At 39.1% G+C, this 21441-nt stretch overlaps 1 protein-coding gene across 1 annotated transcript; it reads right to left on the reverse strand.

The window, feature by feature from the left end:
* Window positions 1-9878: 9878 nt before the first annotated feature.
* Window positions 9879-21208, reverse strand: LOC108258629 (interferon-induced GTP-binding protein Mx2-like). Its single transcript, XM_017457388.2, has 12 exons — window positions 20888-21208; window positions 18597-18734; window positions 18131-18285; window positions 17777-17915; window positions 16860-17058; window positions 16527-16605; window positions 16316-16438; window positions 14016-14157; window positions 13438-13596; window positions 13026-13102; window positions 12595-12846; window positions 9879-10384 (listed from the first exon to the last, which is right to left on the reverse strand). Exons 1-12 carry the CDS (start codon window positions 21075-21077, stop codon window positions 10160-10162), a joined length of 1878 nt encoding a protein of 625 aa, XP_017312877.1. The 5' UTR covers window positions 21078-21208; the 3' UTR covers window positions 9879-10159.
* Between the last annotated feature and the right edge of the window lie 233 nt (window positions 21209-21441).

The raw sequence follows: 21441 nt of genomic DNA on the forward strand, positions 1-21441 counted from the left end.
TGTGAAGAACTCACTTGTACCCTTCATCGAGCCACCGTCATCAGGCACAGAAAGAATCCTTTCCCTCCATTTGTCTACAGACTCGGGCCCAGCCAACATCATCAGCGCATACACCCCAACACTATGCTCAACACCAGATGAAAAGGACCAGTTCTACTTTATCTGCTTGGGGACTTTAATGCTAGGGTGGGAGCTGATCATGAGGCCTGGCCCACCTGCCTTGGTTCTCAGGGATGTAGAAAGATCAGTGAAAATGGTCAGCAACTGCTAGAATTGTGCTACTTCCACGGCCTCTGCATCACAAACACCTTCTTCAAGTGTAAGGAGATTCACAAGGTGTCTTGGAGGCACTCACGCTCCCACTATTGGCACCAGTTAGATTTAGTCATCACCAGGCATGCGGACCTTGCAAGTGTTCTCTTCACCTGCAGCTATCACAGTGCAGATTACAACACCGACCACTCCCTCATGGCTAGCCAGGTGCGTTTGTCGCCAAAGAAACTGCACCATTCCAAGAAGAAAGGTTGCCCTCGCATTAACAACTGCTGTCTAAACAATCCAGAAAAATCTGAGCGGTAGGTCAGTAAGCTGCAGGATGCCCTCGCTTAGAAGTCACCTGACGGTACTATTGACTCCAAATGTACACACATCCATAAAGCTGTGTACAACTCTGTGTTCATCGCTTACAATAAGAAGGAGCAGAAAAGTGCCGACTGGCACAAAGCCCACTGGGAGGATATGGAACCTGCACTACTCCAGCCTCTGCATGAACTTCTATGCTTGTGTTGGGAACAGGGATATATCCCACATGACATGCGAGACGCAAACATCATCACGGTAGATAAAAACAAAGGGGACTGCAGTGATTGCCTTCCCTATCGGGGCATCTCCCTACTGAGCATCGTTGGAAAGGTGTTTGCCCGGGTTGTCCTGACACGTCTGCTGATCCTAGCCTCTCGATTCTACCCAGAGTCTCAGTGTGGCTTCCGAGCTGGCTGGCCAACCGTAGACATGATATTCTCACTATGCCAGCTTCAGGTAAAATGTCAAGAGCAGCAGATGCCCCCCTTTATCGCCTTTATTGATTTGACCAAGGCGTTTGACCTGGTTAGCCGGAGTGGACTTTTCAAACTACTGAAGAAGATCGGATGTCCACGACAACTTCTGACATGCACAGCACAGTCTGCTTCAATGGTGCAACGTCTGATGCTTTTCCAGTTAGCAGTGGAGTGAAACAAGGTTGTGTCCTTGCGCCCACACTTTTTGGTATCTTCTTCTCCATGCTCCTCCAATGTGCCTTCAGAGACTGTAGTGAGGGAGTCTACATACACACCAGGTCTGACGACAAGCTCTTCAACATCTCTCGCCCTTAGTTGCATAAGTTGCATCTCTCCTCTTGCATAAGTCGTTGAGTTACTCCTACGCGAGATGCTTTTTCGCCGACGACGTAGCCCTGATCTCACATACGGAGGAAGGTTTGCAGCAACTTGTCAGTTGCCTCTCCCACGCCTGCAAGGAGTTTGGGCTGACCATTAGCTTCAAGAAGACCAACATCATGGCTCAGGGCACAGACCATCCTCCCAGCATCACCACAGATGGATGCAACCTGGAGGTTGTGGAGAGCTTCACCTACCTCGGGTCGACTATATCCTGCTCACTCTCCACCAATGCTGAGGTAAATCGTAGGATTGCCAAGGCTGCAGGAGTATTGGCCAGACTAAATCATAGGGTGTGACAGAACTCCAACCTTACTGTGCAAACCAAGCTGCGTGTCTACCAGACCTGAGTTTTAAGCACACTCCTCTATGGTAATGAGACTTGGACAACCTACACTAGGCATGATAGGAAGCTCAACAGCTTTCACCTGAGGTGCCTGCGACGCATCCTCCTGTACAGTGGCAGGACATGGTATCCGATACAGAAGTTCTGGAACACGCCAACATGAGCAGCATGTTTGCCATCCTCTGTGAGAAACATCTCCGTTGGCTTGGCCACGTTAGAAGAATGGATCCAGTCGCGTTGCTAAAGATATTCTGTATGGTGAGATGGCTGAGGGTTCACCGGTAACTGGACGCCTCGACTGCGATTCAAAGATGTCTGCAAGAAGGACATGAGATTATGCGGCATCAACCCTAGTTCGTGGGAATCCAGCGCTTACAGCCTGGCATTTTGTCGTTAGATGGGGCACTCAGAAAGTGGAGAAGGACAGGTTTCAGCACCTTGCTGACAAGAGAGACAGGAGGAAGGTGCGGAAATTTCAACCACAGCGTGCAACTCAATTTGTCTGTGGCAACTGTAACCGGGACTGCCTCTCATGGGTTGGTTTGTACAGCCACTCGAGAAGGTGCAAATAAATTCACCCAAAACGGATGCTGCACCATCGTCCCACGAAGACGGAAGGATGCCATGACATGACACTTGCACATTGCAGTGAAAACATAAAAGACACATCATGGTAAAAACAGATGCATAGGTCACATAAGCAGTCATATACTCGTTATGAAATAAAAGAATAAGGGATATTGTTTCTTTTTAATGAAGCTGCTCTTAATGTGGGCTGCTCAAATGGCTTATGGGTCAGGAAACCTTGTCACCACGCATCTCACTTGTTTCCCCTCGGTTTCATTGTCCACTCTCTCAGCCACTCTGGTGGGTGGCCTAAAGTCCCTTTCTACTGGAAAGCAGCATTTACGCACTGTTTGTTTATAGGTTCATGGAGTGCTTCACAATAGTTGTACAAAACAGGCATAAATAACAAAAGGAAGGTCCTTCATATCCATTCCTCGCCTTGGAGCCACAAAAATTCCAAATGCGCATTCGATGACCATACGTGCCTTGCAAAATGGTAGTCCATAGTACTGCTCCTGTAGGGTGACTCCACCATTAGGATATTCTTTCATAAGATATGGCATCAAGGGATAAGCTGGATCACCCAGAAGAAACACGGGGATGGTATCCTCATCCTCCAGCAGTTATTTAGGGCAGGAAGGAATAGTCCCTTCTTTTAGGTCGCCACTCAGTTGTGAATTAGCAAATTCACATCTGAATTCCATCTATCACACCTACACCCTTTTTGCTTGCATCTGTTGCAACCTACACCTGTTGCTTGTCAGTCTCACTATGCCTATGATTGAACTGCCTAATCCTGATGCAGGACAGGAAAATCAACCTGCTACAGTGTGGGTATTACATCTATGGATATATCAAGAAATAAAGGAGGTCCTACAAGACATTCCTAAATGTCAAGATGTCGGGGGGAGTGGAATTCTGTGAAAGAACGAGATGACTCGTCCAACAATGGAGACACACCCTCACTGAAGTAAGATGATTATTGGGGTTTAAATTGAGCCTCAACTGGGGCTGTGTTTAAGATGATTTTAATGCCTACTGAGACAATCATCAGGAGATTCCTTATACCGATGACACGAACAAACAACACCAAGTGGGACTCACAGCTCTTTATGAACGAATCACTGAACATTACAGGCAAAGCATAGATTGGGCTAAGATTCAGAGCTGTAAACAAAATACTGGAAAAAGTGTGGACCAATTTGTCAAAAGAATGACCAATGTCTTTGACGTGAACTTCAGAGTAGTTCTGCAAAATTTTATTTGTGTTATTTGTTAGCTATGTTAAATATGTGCACAGCTATGTGCTCATTTACCGCCTACTATTGAGATTCAAATGAGGGGCTACTCAGCTTTCCCAGTGTCTTCTGAGACGGTCATAGATCAATCCACCAATGGGGGAAGAAATATTGAACAACTGACTAAACAAATGAATACTTTTAATCTCTGGTTAATCTCATGGGTTGAGATCTAATGTACAAATTAGGAATCAAGATTAAATCTTCTAGTGAGGGAATCGAAATTTTTTAGCTGGTCAGCTGGTCAAAATGGGTAGAGGCCTTTTGAATTGGGAAAGCCGATGCCACCACATTGGCTAAAATATTGGTCAATGAAATCATTCCTAGGTGGGGAATCCCTGTAAAAATCTACAGTGACCTCATTGGACCACATTTCTGTAACAAAGTCATAGACGTCATTAGTGAATGGCTAGGAATAGATCTCAGAAAACACTGTGCATTCCATCCTCAATCAGCTGGACCAGTGGAACGCATTAACAGCACTATAAAAGATAAATTGAGAAAGACCATGAATCACACTGGTCTAAACTGGGTTCAATGTTTGCCTTTAGTTTTAATGTCTATTAAAGCCATTAAAGGCTCACTAGGACTCTGTCGGTATGAACTGCCCCATGGCAGTCCATTTCTATGAAATATTCTGTTACAGGTACCCAAGGAGGGAAAAAATATCCATGATGACTTGATACAATATATAGCAGCATTTTGTTAAACGACTTAAAGCTATTAGAAACTATCTTCCCCGAAAGGAGGACCCTATCGCTTACGAGACTAAGGGGAACCCCTGGAGATTGGGTACTCGTCAAGACGTTCCGCAGAACGTGGAAAGATTCTAGGTGGGACAGGCCATTTCAGGTGCTGCTGACAACCTTTTTTGGTGGTGCAGATCACAGAAAGAACAACCTGGATACACAACACACATTGCAAATTGTTCACACCACAAACTGATGAACAGACCACTTAATGTCCTGCCAAGACCTGTATTAGTGGGTCTCAAGTGGAAAAGGGCATTAGCTCTGATTCCTTCCATTAGAGGGCTCATCGTCCGTAGTTTGGATCGTTCTTTCACACGTCAATTGATTTCTTATTATTACTTAATTCCAGAAACAGATGAAGATGATTATGTTGCTCTCGCACTCATTACTGAAACTTATAATCTTCCCCTGCAAGATCTTACTAACGCTGGAATGTGACGAACATTCAATGATGATAGTGTTGAAATGTCATAGGATATAATGCAGTATTTTTTAAAAAATCTTTTGCTTATGAAGCCATACCAAAACCAGCATTTGGGAGCGGTTTGGGAAAACAATTCAATTTATATTTATATTTGCTTTTCAGACTTTTGCTGAGTAGACAGACAATTTATGTTTTGAGGACCGGTTTTCTTTCATATTAGGCTGACTCAAAAGAGGAAGTGTGTCCTCAACAACTAATATCACAGGAATGTGTCGTTCTCTCCTGGTTTCTCTTTCTTGCAAAAACATGCTACAGATGTACCAATGGCCTGCCATTTTACCTTAAACTTTGTGCACATTGTTGCTGAGGCACCTGACTGTCTGATATATAAACTCTAAAGTCTTTTTGAATCAACTGAGAGGCGGCAACTCTCCACTCTACATATTTTATATTATGTGCATTGTATAGAGAGAGAGAGAGAGAGAGAGAGAGAGAGAGAGAGAGAGAGAGAGAGAGAGAGAGAGAGCAAGAGCAAGAAGAAGAAGAAGAAGAAGAGCTAAAAGCAGGGCAGAACACAAACACAAGGGAAGCAGATGTGGGGAATAAGTGCTCTTTTATTTACTCTAAAAGTCTGTGTGTGGAGGTGACGTGTAGGTAGGAAAAGGGAGCGGCCTTCCTGGTGTGGATCGTGGAGTATATGAGCAAGATAATTACCAAGATTTGATGCCAATATTTAGCCCACCCACAGTCCCACACAAAGTGCGCTTATTTTCAGATGGGTTATCTGAGTCCTTCACATTAGAATAAGATGGTGAATTAAGTTAAAGTTGAATTCGGATTTGCATGGATTACATGTGTCTGGATCAGGCAGCGTTGCAGGTTACATAAGGGTTTCTTTTACTGTTGAGATAACATGTTATTGCACTGATATAAGGTCTCCTTACAGTGACAGCTTTGTTCATTTAGTTCGATTACAGTCTCTTTGCAACAGTGTGGTTTGAGTGAGTTATTTCTCTTCTGAACTGTGGACTGCTGAATAGAATAGAATAGAATAGAATAAAGTAGTGTGCAATCATAAATTGCATATTAAGCCAATTAAGAGCAAAAAGAGATAAAACACATCAATTAGACAAAGGTCAGAATAAAAGAATACCATCGACATGTAAACATCAGTTTAGAGATGTAATGGTTTATATATTGAAACTTTTATAATGTCCCTGCTTCATAATTTTGTAATATATTGCTATGAGCTAAAGCAGCAGGTAAGTCTGAGGTAAAATATTTAATTTCATATAAAATATTTTTTATATAATTATACAATATAATTTTATATTGTATATTGCACTGTATTAATGATTGCAAATTGTATTGCATATACATAGCACACAGTATATAATATATACTTGTACTGTATATTCACACACTACTTTATTCTATTCTATTCTATTCTATTCTATTCTATTCTATTCTATTCTGTTGTGATTGGTATGTTCCTATCCTGCCTTGCCAAGCTGCCTGTTTCTTGTTCAATCTATTGACAATACAGTAAAAAGTTAGATCAATAATGAAAGAGAACCCTATAAATTAAGACCTATATCAGAACGTTAATGCATACCAGTTAATAACTGTTAATATATATTTTTAAAAAATACTATATATCCATGATTCTATGGATGATTTGGTTTCAATTCTCTCCCTTTTCTATTGAATTATATACAGTAATGTAATAATTCGAACGCTGACGTAAATACATATAGATTGTATTGTACACGTATAGAAATTAAAGCTGCACAAATCAGCCATGGCCAGTGAAAAAGTGCAGCGGACAAATTTACGTTTTATGTGTCCACATGGATTCTAGAAGCTTCTGACTTGAAAGGTAGCTCTTCTACTGGCCCTGACATCTCTCAAGCAGGTAGGAGATCTACAAGGTCTTTCTGTTGTGCCTTCCTGCCTTGACTTTGCCCCGGATTAGCCAAGGCCTTTCTATATTCTAGGCTGGATTATATTCTTAAAATGCCCAGCCTTTAGTGTTACAGGTGCCGATTTATATTCACACGACACCCGAAATGCCTGTTACCTGACCACGACAGGCCTATAAATAGCTGTGATTTCACACTGACTCCAGATACTGGTCTCCCACGAGGACGCTTCCCAGAGCGTGAAGCTCACACAATGCCTCGTTCAGGGTTGCATTTCGTTTCCACAGAAAGATCAATGTCTTAGATTTAAGGCCAAAGGTTTGACCAAATGACGTTTTTGCACACTCACAGATCATATTTTGGTGGTATTTGTTTATTTGTTAATATAAGTGGTGAGTGTGTGCAGAATTACACACACACACGCACGCACGCACGCACTCACGCACGCACGCACGCACGCACACACACACACACACACACACACACACACACACACACAACGATTTAAGTTGTGACCTCAGGGTAACAGTGCTTTCCGGTCTGGAATGCATGTTTGTGTTTATTTACATGGTTATCCTGTCAGCCATTTTATAAACACTCCCTCACACCCCTTCACTCAGCACCTTTGTGACCATTCTTATAAATCATTAAGAAATTAATTTAGCATGTTTTTAGTGTTATATAGTGCACTTTATCACTGTTAGAGATCGAATCTTGACAAATGTTGAGAAATCTTGCCTAAGGTACCTTTAAATGAACATTATAGAACTTATTGCACAAAAATCACTGTCTCTATTTAACACTAGATGGAGCTGTTGGCCATTGATTGTGTTTAATGGAATATTATTGGAATCAGTGAGTATTAAATTGATAATAATATTGAAATCACGCTGATAGGCACAAAGCATCCAAATAAGAATATATAATAAATATAATATCGAGGTAATTAGTGCAGACTATATAAAGGACTTTTTGTTAGATGCATGGCATCATGGAGTCTATCAAATATCAACAGATATTAAATGAAAACCTGACTGCCTCTGCTAGAAAGATTAAAATGGGCTGTGGTTGGATCTTGTTTGATCCAAAACATACATCAGAATCAACACAAACATGGTTTACTGACCACAAAAACAAGGTCCTGCCATGACCATCCCAGTCCCTTGACCTGAAACCCATAGAAAACCTGTGGGGTGAACTGAAGAGGAGATTCCACCAGCATGGACCTCGAAATGTGTAGGATCTGGAGAGATTCTTTTCGAGGAACAGTCTCAGATCCCTTGCCATGTATTCTCCAAGCTCATCAAGCATAGTAGGAGAAGATTTTGTTTGCAATTGTTTGATTTGAGAGTAGAGTATTTTTGTGCATCATGCGTCATTTCAGTGCATGAGTTACTGCTTTATTATGAACAGGAATTTCAAGATACCGTCACATACCACTGAGTATGACAGGGTGTCAATGCCTTTTCTAAGTATAGCTCTAATACAAAAGATATAGAATAACACCAATTACCATGGCACGTTTTATAAGTGTTTGGAATGTAATTTCATACCCTAATTGCTGGATATTCTGGACTAACTGGATCTTGTGTATACACCTATTGGTTCACCCAGACAGCAAGGTGAAATGATAACAAAAGTCCAACATAGAAATCATGAACTGGTTGATGAGTCATGTAATGACATTATATTTCTTATATAGTTTAGCAATGTTTCTGAGATGAAAATGCAATCTTGGTAATATTATTTACATGAGCTTCAAATGAGAGACTGGGGTCAATAATCCCACCGTCTTTCACTGCACTGCTGCGAATGATGTAACTGAAAGGCCATCCAGAGTGAGAACATATACAGAAAGGTTATTTCATGCTGCCTGTGGCCTTAGTAGAAGTACTTCTTTTTGTCAGAAGTTACTCAGTCTCCAGTGTCTAATGTCCTCAGCATTATTAAGCTGATGTTCCTCATCTGGCATTGTTGAAAGATACAGCTGTAACTCAACAGCATAGCAGTGGAATCCTATACTATGCTTATGAATATCTGTATTCAGACGTACCATATAGGAAAATAAGCAGACACCCAAGGACTTATAATATATAAGTATTTACTGATAAATAGATGGAATCAGCAGCACCATCAAAGAGACAATATCTCAGATGAAAACTCATGGAGAACTTTTGCCAGTAGCCAGCACCTTCTGAGACACAGTGTGTCAACCACTTGTTCTTAATGAACTTGTTCATCTCAGGCACTTCTTGATGTCAGGAATTTGTTTCTTAATATGTGTTTAATTAGAAAGTTTGACATGTTAAAAGCTCTAGCTCCTCCGCAATATGTATGGAAATGTTTGGAAATAATCCGATTTGACATTAATCTTCAAAAATTAATGTTACAATATTTTGCTGGTATGTAACATTTTATTTTAAAGACTTTGCAACTGTTGTCATTAATATGATTTCTGTTTTGATCCTTACTTTATTGAAACTGTTATTGTTCAGTAGCTGGGTGAATTCATTATTATTATGTTGTTGTTCTGGATTAATAATGATTAACCAGAGAGAAAAAAAAAAAAAACTTCATAAAATCCCATTTGTATATGTATTTCTTGGCCCTTAATAAATCAAGCCCTAATTGTTCTTCTCTGTTACCTACATATACAATATGCTTTATACAGGTGGGTGTTGAACTTTGGTGGGGGGGGGTTAACAATAACCTTACTGTTATAATTACCTATAAGTGATACACTTGCTTTTTCCGTGCCCATGCTCATAATGCATTATACACCAATTTATAAGTATTAATTAGTCTGTCTTATGGTTCCATTAATGTATCCATAAAAATACAGCCTGCATTTTTATAATGTTATTATATTATAGTTATAATTACTTATTGGTAATGCAGATTTATTTCTAGGTCCAATTAGTGAATTATTTTATATTGTTGTTGATAGTTATGTTGTGCCGGTTTATAAATACTTATTGAGAGTTATAATACAATTGCTAACGTTTATAAATGCACCATTGATGGTTTTACGTAAAGTATAGGATAGGCATAAAGTATAGGATAAGCATAGGATGCAGTTTCCATAATGTAAATGTTAAGAAATCATGAAAACATCCTTATTATGCATTATAAATGCCGTTAAAATTGTTTATTTGGAAGTGTATCTAGTATATGGAGTAGAAAGCAGTATAAAACCTTTAAAAAAAAAATCCAAGATGACAGACTCAGCACCGTACAGAAAGAAATTGCTTTAACAGACATTTTTTTGTGTGTTTCCTTGAAAATGTAGTAACAAACAAAAACATAAAGGGATTTTGCAGTTCCTTCAGTGATTGACAGTTACATCATTTCTAAAACCTAGAATTCTACCAAAATTTGCCAAAACAGATTGTGTGTTAAAATTTGTGATTGGCTCTAAAACTTAGCCAGGTATTTGAGGGCCTCTGTCAGCCGTTTCTGGCGGCTATGCAGGTTGTTCCGTTTTCTGGCGATGTCATGGTCTTCTTTCAGCAGCTCCTCGATGTTATGTCTGTCCTGTATGAGCTGTATCATTTCCCTCTGCAGCTGTGCCGCTGACTCCTGAAGCATCATGTACCTGATCACCATCGGAACCTGGTCCGCCAGGCGCTTAGTCACAATCTAAACACATATTTAATTAAGTAACATTTAATTCCACTAGCCCAAACAGAATCAATAAGATAATGCATGTATGGTGTACTGACATTTGCCCATTTCATCTTTTGCACTGGAACTCTAAGCCTAAATTAGGCAACAAGTAATAGAAGTCTGTTCAAATAGAGGTGTTGTTAAGAATTTCATTGTTAAGTCATAGACCAGGTCTAGCCGAAATCGAGTCTTGACAGAGTATTAAGGGGGTTGAGGCCCAATTACAATCAAAGAGCCACATCAAAAACCATTAAGTCTTTTTTTGAGGTCAAGCTAGTTAGCTTAAACTAGTTAGCTTCATTTGTGCATTAGGCTGTGTTTTTAGAAGAAAGTACTTCTTGTCAAACTTTTTGCATTGGAAAAGTAAAGACAACAGGAACATTATTTTTTCAAACTATCGTATGAGACCAAGACCATACTTGGCAAGACCATATAGAAAATGTCTTGAGACAACCCTTATCCTCAACCAAACAATTCTGTGAAATGAAATAGCAGTGGTAGTCCATATTTACACACTTATTTAATGGAACTGTATAATCTGAATTATCATCCCTAGAGATGCAAGATGTTCATTGGTGGTCATAGGATAACTCTGGATATGCTTGATATAATTCAGCTGCTTAGTAGGAAAAAGTCAACATATGAGCATAAGTGGCTGACCAGTGTGAAGAATGAGAATTTTTTGGATGCCCGGTGTTTTAATCATGAACCTGATTTATATTGTTTAACTGTTTATGTGAATTGCTATTTTTTGTATTGTTAGTATAGTCAGATCTGTCTAAAGACATAACCTTCAATATGATGGCTGACCATTAAAGTTTCAACCAGCTTGTGTGGGATTGAACCATAGGCAGCGGTGAGGTCCAGCCACAGAACAAACAGGTCTCTTTTACCTTCCCTTGCCTCTTGGATCAGCTGGCTGTTCAATACATGCTGACACCTTTGGGAATCCCCCCTTATGGACAAAAGTATTCTGTATAGGAGTTCCTCCACAGAAACTCTGTCAGGTGTCAGGCAAGCAAAAAAGAAAAATACTTTGCCCTCAATACTGAGAAAGATTGTCCTGAACTGCTTGATGTTATTTGAGTTCTCCTCTTTTGGGATCCAGACACCTAAACATCTCCACTACTGGGCCACCTTCCCCCTTCTCTATCCCACATAGCAAGAGCCTGGGGCACCCCTTTTAGGCGATGTTTGGCACTATAGGTGTCATGGAGGTGCTGATTATCTCCTCTTTGGAGCAACCAAGGTGGCTCCTTCTTTTGTCCAAGTAGCTTCGTGATAAATCTGAAAGTATTTGTAATGAAGGCTGTGCATTTCCTGGCCCTCTCATGCCCCTCCTACAGAAGCTATGTTCTGAAGCTCTGCTAGCGCAGCCCTGTCTTCTTGCCTCACCTGTTTTTACGGCCACCTTAGCAACCTCAGCTCCTGCCTTAGCTGGCTGATCTTTACCCCCTGCCAGTCAGGCCCCCGATGATTTCACCTGTTGTTCCTTTCTGCCAAACCTTTCAGAAGCAATGCTGGTGATGGTTGCTCATAGCTCCATAGCTTCTGGTCTACATCAGCAATGCCTGTGGATTCCTGGACCCCTTCAACATCTTCATCAAATTGTTGTCATTAACTCTCTTTGTAACCAAATGGTCTTCATATTGCCTGTTCTCAGGTGGGGTGTAGGGTGTGTGTCGCTGCACATACCACAGTCATAGTTGTTACTCCATTAGTTTCGGTCATTGTCTATATTTCTGTCCAGTTGTGGAACCCACAACCCACCGCCCCCCCCAAACTACCCCCACACCACCCGGGGATATACCTGAGTGGGACATTCTGTACCTTTATTTTGGCATCTCTCTTTTAAGGGGTTATCTCTCACTATCTCAATTGCCTTCCCTGTGCACTGTCCACTGTGACCACTGAGACTGTGCCTCTCCAATTGAATGGTTTGTTATAATATTTCAGCATTTCTTGTCAATATCATAGTCTAATATGACTAATGGAATGTTCACTTCATGTGTTCTTAAACTAGCTGTAAAAAAGTAGCTGCTAAGCCTCTAAATTAGGATTTCAAAGTAGCATGAGGTTTAGAATGCAGTATCACTTATGGTTCTCCCCATTGACTATAGTCAAACATGCAAACAATGCAGATGAATGGGAAAGGAAATGAACTGTATCTAATAATCACTTACACTGTAGTAGGACTTCAGGTGGCACGTCAGTTCCTCAAGAATGCCTTCACTGTCTGAGTGATTGTACAACCTTTGAGAAGGAGAGCGAGCAAGCTTTTGTTTCTCTTTTCCTTCTTCCTTGCTCTTCAGCATCTTCAGGTTATCGTTATGCGTTTTGTCTTGGGTGTAGATCATCATCTCCATCTTAAACTGGGTCCTGAGCATTGATTCAGTCTCTGACTCCTTCACCTGCTTTATGTTCTCGATTTTGGTCTGGAACAATGAAAAACCATCACACCATGACATGCTTAAAAATTATATTTCCTGACAACTGGATTAATGTCTTAGGTCTTTGTCTCATGTTTATTGTGTATTGTTATTTTGTGCTCATGGTCCAGCAAATGTAGGCAGAGTTTGTCTATAAAATTTGTGGGTGTAAATATGAGGACTACCTTTGCCATTTTGAGGATATTGGGGAAACCTGGGAAGTTGGAATGAGCCAGTTGGCTGAACTCCTTCCTAATGAGATCTAAAGACAGATTGGTAGACTTTTTTTTTTTTTTTTATAAATACAACTTTCCTTAATAAACCTTAATATACACACACAAAAAGCAAACTGGAGTGTGGAAGAGAAATGTAGAATCTGTGGAAATATAATGTAGTAGTAGTAGTAGTAGTAGTAGTAGTAGTAGTAGTGGTAAGACATGGTGTTTTCAACTTATCACCTTTAGAGGCACAAAACATTTTGGATGAATAAAGCTAATGACAGCTTGTTATTAAATTTCTAAATTCACAACACACTTAATGCAAACAAATAATGCAAAGCCTGATAAAAGACCCCATACATTAATTAATACCATATACCTGAGATTTCCTTCAGTCTCCTGATGGCAGGTTCCTCCAGTTGCTTGATCTGCCCCTTCACTATCACCTCAAAGGTATTGTAGTTGAGGAAGCCTGGAAGTTCTCTGCCTCTGTATTTTTCCTCGTACGCCTTCATTTCCTTCTCAATCTTCTTGTTAACTAGAAAATTCAGCAAAGTATACAGGGTAAAAGTACATGACATGACTTTCAGTGTAGTCCATCTTACTACCTTGACGCTCATGTCATACCATCTTGAACAACACATTTAATGCAGTTTATGAAATTATCACAATATCTGATTTAGCTTTGTTATTCTTCATGAGCTATAACACTGTACAGTACATGTACCATTTCTGAAATCACTCCCTAGCTTCTCAGCTATCTGATTGGGTTTCTTTCATGCATTTTTGCATGAATTTTCAGGAAGTCTGAAAAATTCCCATTTACATGTTGAAATAAAGATGCCACACTTAGCCTAAGCTTATCAAAGTGCTCAATAAATTAGTAACCCTTTTATCAGTGCAGTGCAGTGCCCTTGTTATACAGCCACATGGATATATTGTCACACTGCTACTCACATGTCTCTCCTACACTGTCTAGATCTTTCTTCCAGAGATCAAACTGCTTCCGCAGATCTGGGAAGATGTTCATATATGACATGCTCTTCACCTCCTCTCCAGTCGTCAGGTTGAGGACGTCCTGAATAAACGCTGTGATTTTCTAATAAACAAATAAATATCTGTATTCAGATTTAAAACACCCACACTTTATGGAAAAGCCAGAAAATTCCTTTGCAATCAAAATGATTCAACCCCCATTGCAAATCATGTTTATTGTCAAAATTTCAGCTGTTTGCTATGAACAAATCAAACAAAAATAACTGAAATAGTTCAACACAACGAATGCTTCAAGTGGTTCCCCCAAATTCAACTGAAAATGCAACTTATAATGATTTCTCCAGTTTCAAAATTATTCAACCCCTTCATGGCGAGAATCTTTAGTACTTAGTGGCGCACCCTTTTGCTGTTATGACCTGCAGCAAATGAGATGCAGAGCTTCTGGCAGCGTTCCTGAGGAATTTTAACCCATTCCTCATGAGCAATGGCCTCCAGTTCAGTAATATTCTTGGGTTTACGAGCTTCAACCGCCTTCTTCAAATCCCACCAGAGACTTTCTATGAGGTTCAAGTCAGGTGACTGTGATGGCCCTGTAGAATCTTCCAGGACGTCTTCTGCAACCAAGCCTTGGTGGAATTTGAGGTATACTTAGTGTTGGAAGGTTCAGTGATGCCCAAGATTCAACTTCCTGACAGATGGCATGACATTTTCTCCTAGGATTTTCTGATATGTCATTGAATCCATCTCACCTTCTACATGCTGCAGGTTTCCAGATGGTGTTTTTTTCATCCATTGATGTAAGCACTTACAATGCATTTATCATTTGGCGTGAAATACAGTGGCACAGATATTTCCCTTTTTCCCTGAATAATAACTTGTGATAATTTACATAATTCTTCACCTTTCTGAAAATTGCAATCCCAGTTTCTTGTTAGAAAAAAGGGTGAATAATGCAATTATTTTCAATGAACCGTGTTTTGAAATCTCTGGTAATAGAATGCTATACAAATATTTGAAAGAAAAAAATCTTTCATTTTGAGCTCATTTAAAAAAAAATAATAATAATAATTCAACACGGGGGTCTCTAGGATCCCAAATAACAAGACAGTTAAGGTAATGTCAACAAAACACAAGGGTTAATAGGAAAAAAAAAAAGCCCAGTCACTTCTGAACAGTTGGCACTATTGATCCAAAACAATTGCCTAAAATTGTACTGAATTCAGAAACTACTGCATTTTTCTGATTTAAAAAACAAAAAACATTAAAAAATTTCAGTGAGTTTCTTTAAGAGTGCAGTACATTTAAGAGACAATAATGTCCAACTTGGTTTGGAGAACTTATAACCATTCAGAAACTCGTGATTATTTTTTCCAATCTTTTCCAAATAAAAAAAAAGCATTATCATTCACTAATACTTCACTAAAACTTCACAAATTGAGGGGTGTAGTATATTTTAGCAATGTTGCATAATATTGGTATAAGTTGGTTTCTAGCACATTTCAGAAAGCAATTGTTTTATTGAATAAAATTTCAGTAAAATTCAGTAAATGGTTTTGCATCAACTGTTTAGAAGCTGCTGAATTTCAATCTGGCAAAAGAGTGTACTCTCTACAGTACATTGTTCAGAAGTTTTTAGTTTAGAGAAGAGGCAAAATGTTTTACAAATTGAATTTGGAGTAATACGTTCAACTCGTAGGAAACTATTAAATAATTTTATTTCTAAGAAAAATTCAGTTCATAAACAGTTAAATGTCCAAAATAAAGAATGTAGTAAATTCTACAGAACATCCATAATGTTGCACAACTTTGTTTGAAGCAAGATGTTCAAGCCCACAGAAGCTACTGACTTTCTTTCCTAATAGAAATTCATTAAAATTTAACCCAAGTAACCATCCAAAGTAAAGTTTGTATTACATTCTACAGGCTGTGCATAAGATTGTACAAGTTGTTTAGGATCAATAGGTTTAACCGTTCTGAAGTTATTGGGGTTTTTTTTTATCCCCCAAATAAAAATTTATTAAGACTTCTGGAAGATATGTAACACCCAGGTTACACATATATACACATGGAGTCACATCAGTTAAAATATGATACAACAAATGAAGGAACATATAAGTTGATATTCAGCCATGTTAAATGATATAACTTTAAAGTTCAGGGTTTTTTTTAAAGTTGTTTGTGTGTGTGTGTGTGTGTGTGTGTGTGTGTGTGTGTGTGTGTGTGTGTGTGTGTGTGTGTGTGTGTGTGTGTGTATAACTCACGTCAGTCAGGAAGTAAATCCTTTGTTCTGGTTCTTTAGGAGTCCCTGAGCCATAGCGATCTAGTTCAGCCTGAGTTTCAGATAACTTCACCTGGATTTGCTCCTCCAGTCGTGGCAGGCATCGCTTAATGCATGCATAGATTAAATTTACTACGAGCCAAGTTTTTTGTATACCACAAAATCTGCAGGATTCTGGAAAAAAATATCTTTACCCCAATATGAAAGACGAGTTCAATTGTGAGTTTCTCAGCCAGGTTGGGAATGGTGGCTTTTCTATTGTCATACAGTGTTCTGTGGGAAAATAAAACACATTCTACACTCATCTTATTCAGTTTTTTTTTTTTTTTGCATCCATTTTTCCTGCTTTAATGATCATTAGTACAATGATCCTTGTACTAGCTAATATTGTTAATATTAGTGTATTAAAAATTGACTTTCTACATATTGAACCTTTAAACTACAAAATACATTCCAAAAACAAATTCCAGATAAATGACTTAAAATAAAAATTCAAAAGACGTAACTAAGAAAAATAAAATGCGCACCTGAAATGTGGGTGATCTTCAAAGAAGACCCTTTCCCTCTTGATGGCTTCATTCAGAGATATTCGGTCCTTGATCTCCTGCTGTCCTCGGCACCTGACGATCATGTAGCCTTTATTGAGGTAAACGATCTCGTTATTGATGATGGACACCACTGTCTCCTCCGAGCCTTTATCCACCAGGTCAGGCTTCGTTAGGATGCCTGTTATAATCAACACACACAGAAGCTCATGGAAGATATCTTCTGTAATAAAATTAGAGAAGAAGAAAAAGCACCACAAACTTTGTAATTTGTGGTGTATCCCCAGACCACTCAACTTCTTTTACCGACTATGGCGAGGCCTGTTCTGAGTGGAACCTGTCCTGTTAAACCGTTGTATGGTCTTGGCCACCGTGCTGCAGCTCAGTGTCAGGGTCTTGGCAATCTTCTTATAGCCTAGGCCATCTTCATGTAGAGCAACAATTCTTTTTTTCAGATCCTCAGAGAGATCTTTGCCATGAGGTGCCATGTTGAACTTCCAGTGACCAGTACGAGGGAGTGTGAGAGCGATGACACCAAATTTAACACACCTGCTCCCCATTCACACCTGACACCTTGTAACACTAACAAGTCACATGACACCGGGGAGGGAAATGGATAATTGGGCCCAATTTTTACATTTTCTCTTAGGGGTGCACTCATTTTTGTTGCCAGCGGTTTAGACATTAATGGCTGTGTGTTGAGTTATTTTGAGGGGACAGCAAATTTACACTGTTACACAAGCTGTACACTCACTACTTTACATTGTAGCAAAGTGTCATTTCTTCAGTGTTGTCACATGAAAAGATATAATCAACTATTTACTAAAATGTGAGGGGTGTACTCACTTTTGTGAGATACTGTATATAAAATGATATACTGATGAAAAGGCTCCACAGACCGAAGGTTCTCTCGCCATTTGGATCAACTTCCAGAGCCATCTTCAGCGCTTCAGTAGTAGCGATATCCACGTTACACGGCACTACCACCAGGTTGATGGTGTCTTGCTTTGCGATGAACTTTTGGATCAGCCTCTTAATCTGAAAGAAAGCCAGGCATGTGCTGATTACGGCTCAATACGACAATAGTTTATTTTTTACCAAGATTTCCAATATTACAAATCTGTCATATTTATTAAGAATACCGCTCTACTAATATGATTCATTAATTGATTCCTAATTAAGACATATCAGTTAGGGAAGTATGGCCTGTCCCAGGCAAGTCCCTTATGAAATAAATTTTGACCCAAATTTACTTGTTCTCCAATGTCCTCCGGTTGGTCTCTGACTGCTACACGGGTAATACCAGGCAGATCGATGAGCGTGAGGTCAGGAACGTTAGGTGATGTCACCTCCAGGCTGATGAGCTTGTCACTGATGCCCACGCCGGTCCCAGCTATTTCATTCTGAGCTAAAATAAGAACATGCACGTAAGACAATATTAGTTAAGACCAAAAAAAAACCCTAAGCATAGCTAGCTAACATTTGAGAAAATCAACAACCGGAGTTAGATAGCTAATGTTAAATTATAAGCCCAAACAAAGCTAGCTAAATAACATAACACAGCAACAGGAGTGAGTATGTATGATTTTGTTAATAATTTTACAAACCATATTCATTATTTAATCAGATTCATTATATATAATCCTAATGATCAGTTTAGTTTTTTATAATACACTATTATCCGTTTAACTGTTTAAGCATTAAATTGGCATGCACAACCTTTTCTAATCATTTGCTCCACATCTTCTGGATCTCCAATCTCTTCCTCATAATCATCGTACTTGATCTTTCCCTGCCAGAAGTGTTCCCTCCTGCTCTTCTTCATCTTGAGCTCGAGCGGACATCTTGTCACTATAGCTGTTTGGTTATTGGCAGAAAAAACATTTTCTCTGTTAGTGTTTCCTCAACTTTTTAAAGCGTTTTGTATTTTCTATTTCAAGTCTAGTCAAGACAAGTGGGTTTTTATTGTCATTCCTCTATATAGCTGGTATACAGTAGAAACAAACAGAAGACTACGTAAAGTGCAAATACACAACACAACATTGTGAGACACTGACATAACACAGAACTATATACACAGAATAATAAATACACACAACAGTGAATACACATGACAATAGATACACATTGCAGTGACAACACAACAGTGCTGCATGAGAAAGCTGTTGCAAGGATGGACTGTAAAAAAGGGGCAAAAAAGTGTCCAGTGCAGTATTCAGCAGTATTGAATCATACTGGATTAGTGTGTGAAATGTGTGAGTTCAGGAGTTTTAGCCACACCCATTGCTAATAGGTATATTAAATCAAGCACAACAAGACAAACCTGAACTCTGGAGCAGTGGAAACATACTCTCTGGAATAAGGAATCATGCTTCATAATGAGTCTGATGGACGAAACAGGTTTTGGCGTATGGCAGGAAAACACTCCCTACCAAAATGCATAGTGCCAACAAGGAAGTTCAGGGGAACTTCAGGGGAAAATATTCTGGGACTATTGTTCAGGGTTTGGGCCTCTTAATTCTGTTAAAAAATACACTTTTCTTTCTTCCCTTTTTTCTTTGATTTTTTTCTTTTTAAACAAATTCGGAAAAAAATGAATAAAGAATAAAGAAATTGTGTAAGTGTGTAAGTGTGAGACTTGCGCATAAACACCATTGAGCTTTTGAGATGGCATGAACCTTTCCCTTCTTTTATCATGGCACACCCATTTTTTTCTCAACAAATTCTTAACTAAATTATTGCTGCAAATTTATGGCTGAATTTCAACAGTATAACTGTGTTTAAAAAAAAAAAAAGACAGGACATAAATGCCAATTTAAAAGATAATATATTAAATGACCTCTATTTGGGTTTTTTTTTAACAGTACTTTTTGAACAGCATGTTTTTGAACTGTGCAGTGGGTGGAGTTTGGCTCAGAGTGCTTTAAAGCTGGAGGTGCAGTCAGTTCAGCACAAAGGTGTCGTGTAAGCAGATCAAATTATTCCCTTTCAATTTTAAACAAAAAATGTCGACCAGCAAGGTTATCTTCACAAACATTCACCTGTTTACCAAATGTGCACTCAAATGTGAACTGCTTTAAGTTCAACAAAGCACTAATTAACCACGACCCCAAACACACACAAACCTTATTTTCTTTCTGTTATTCTAGAAGTCTTATTTGAATTCTTCTTCTGAAATTTCACATACAACTGTTTGAAATTTGGATTTGAAATTTGAATCCCAGTTGGATTCTTGTAGGTTCACAGACCCCATTGTGATACCCCATATGCAGATTTTGCATGTTATAGCTTGCAATGATACATACATACATACATACATACATACATACATACATACATATATGTATGTATGTATGTATGTACATGTATGTATGTACATGTATGTATGTACATGTATGTATGTATGTATGTATATGTTTGTGTATGTATGTATGTATGCATATGTATGTATTTGAGATGCACCGATACTAAATTTCTCAGCCGATGCCGATAGTTATGCCTTTTATACCTGCTTTTAAATGAATAAAAATTTATTCCACAATTCCTGGATAAAAATGGAAAGAAAAACTTTATTATCTCCATTTCACCAAGTTGATTCACATTAACTGGTCTCATAAACAGAAATAACATTACTCTAATTAAAATTAACGAATTGATTGTTTTTATACATCGGTGCATCTCTAGTGTGTATCTGTGTATGTATCTCCAACCCACTGAGTACCCAACTTTTTAGTATAACGAACTTTTTACTATATTGAACTTTTTATGAAATTTTGACATTGCAGTGGTACAAGGTCACTAAGGTGTAATTTTACACCAAAATTAGGTGTAATAATAACACTGTTATAACTTTTCTGTTTACTTTTCTTTTTACACTAAAAGTTAAATAATCGCTCTTACTTTACCTGTAGTTTTGAGATCTTTTCTTACAGAGAGAGAGTGAGAGAGTATATAGCTATATATATGATTTTTTTTTTTTTAAATAAATATCTTGACCCATGGTGTCTCACCACTCCCGCGGGGCAGAGCGACTCCGGACAGCGCCTCCAGCACCGAGCTCTTCCCCGAGCTCTGGTCTCCGATCACGGTGATGGCTGGAAGCGCGAGGTCCTTCTCCACACCGAGCGCGCGCAGGGAGTCGATCAGGTCGATGCACGGGCGCACCTTCTTCTCATACTGCTCACTCAGGCTCGCGCTCATCTCTGACCGCTGAGAAACTCGGCAAATAAGTATCAACAACTATTAACAATTAGATCTTATTTCTTATTACGGTTGCACTTTTACGCAGCACCGTTTCCACTGTGTTTTTTTGGAGCGACAGGTTCCTTCACCTGTCACGCAAACGAATCATCCCATCCCACACCCCGCCCCACCAACAAATAATTCTTTCAACTGACCAAATGATTCTTTCGACTGGGTCGATCTTACAGAAACGAATCAAGGAATATGGTATTGGCTTATACAGCCTAGACCCCATGGGTTTATGTCAAATGTTTCAAGGCGAAGTTGCATAGCATAAAACAGCGGCAAATGGTGAAGTCTTAAGAAGAAATTAATCAATTCA

The sequence above is a fragment of the Ictalurus punctatus genome, chromosome 26, assembly GCF_001660625.3.
Source record: "Ictalurus punctatus breed USDA103 chromosome 26, Coco_2.0, whole genome shotgun sequence".
NCBI lineage: Eukaryota > Metazoa > Chordata > Actinopteri > Siluriformes > Ictaluridae > Ictalurus > Ictalurus punctatus.

Bases quoted from the DNA above. Each gene is read 5' to 3' on its own strand.
- LOC108258629 (XM_017457388.2), bottom strand. From the start codon at position 21,077: ATGAGCGCGAGCCTGAGTGAGCAGTATGAGAAGAAGGTGCGCCCGTGC. The intron at 18,735-20,887 runs GTGAGACACCAT...ATAACCAAACAG, and splicing joins CGCTCTGCCCCGCGGGAGTG to CTATAGTGACAAGATGTCCG. The intron at 14,158-16,315 runs GTGAGTTATACA...TTTGTTTATTAG, and splicing joins GGATTTACTTCCTGACTGAC to AAAATCACAGCGTTTATTCA.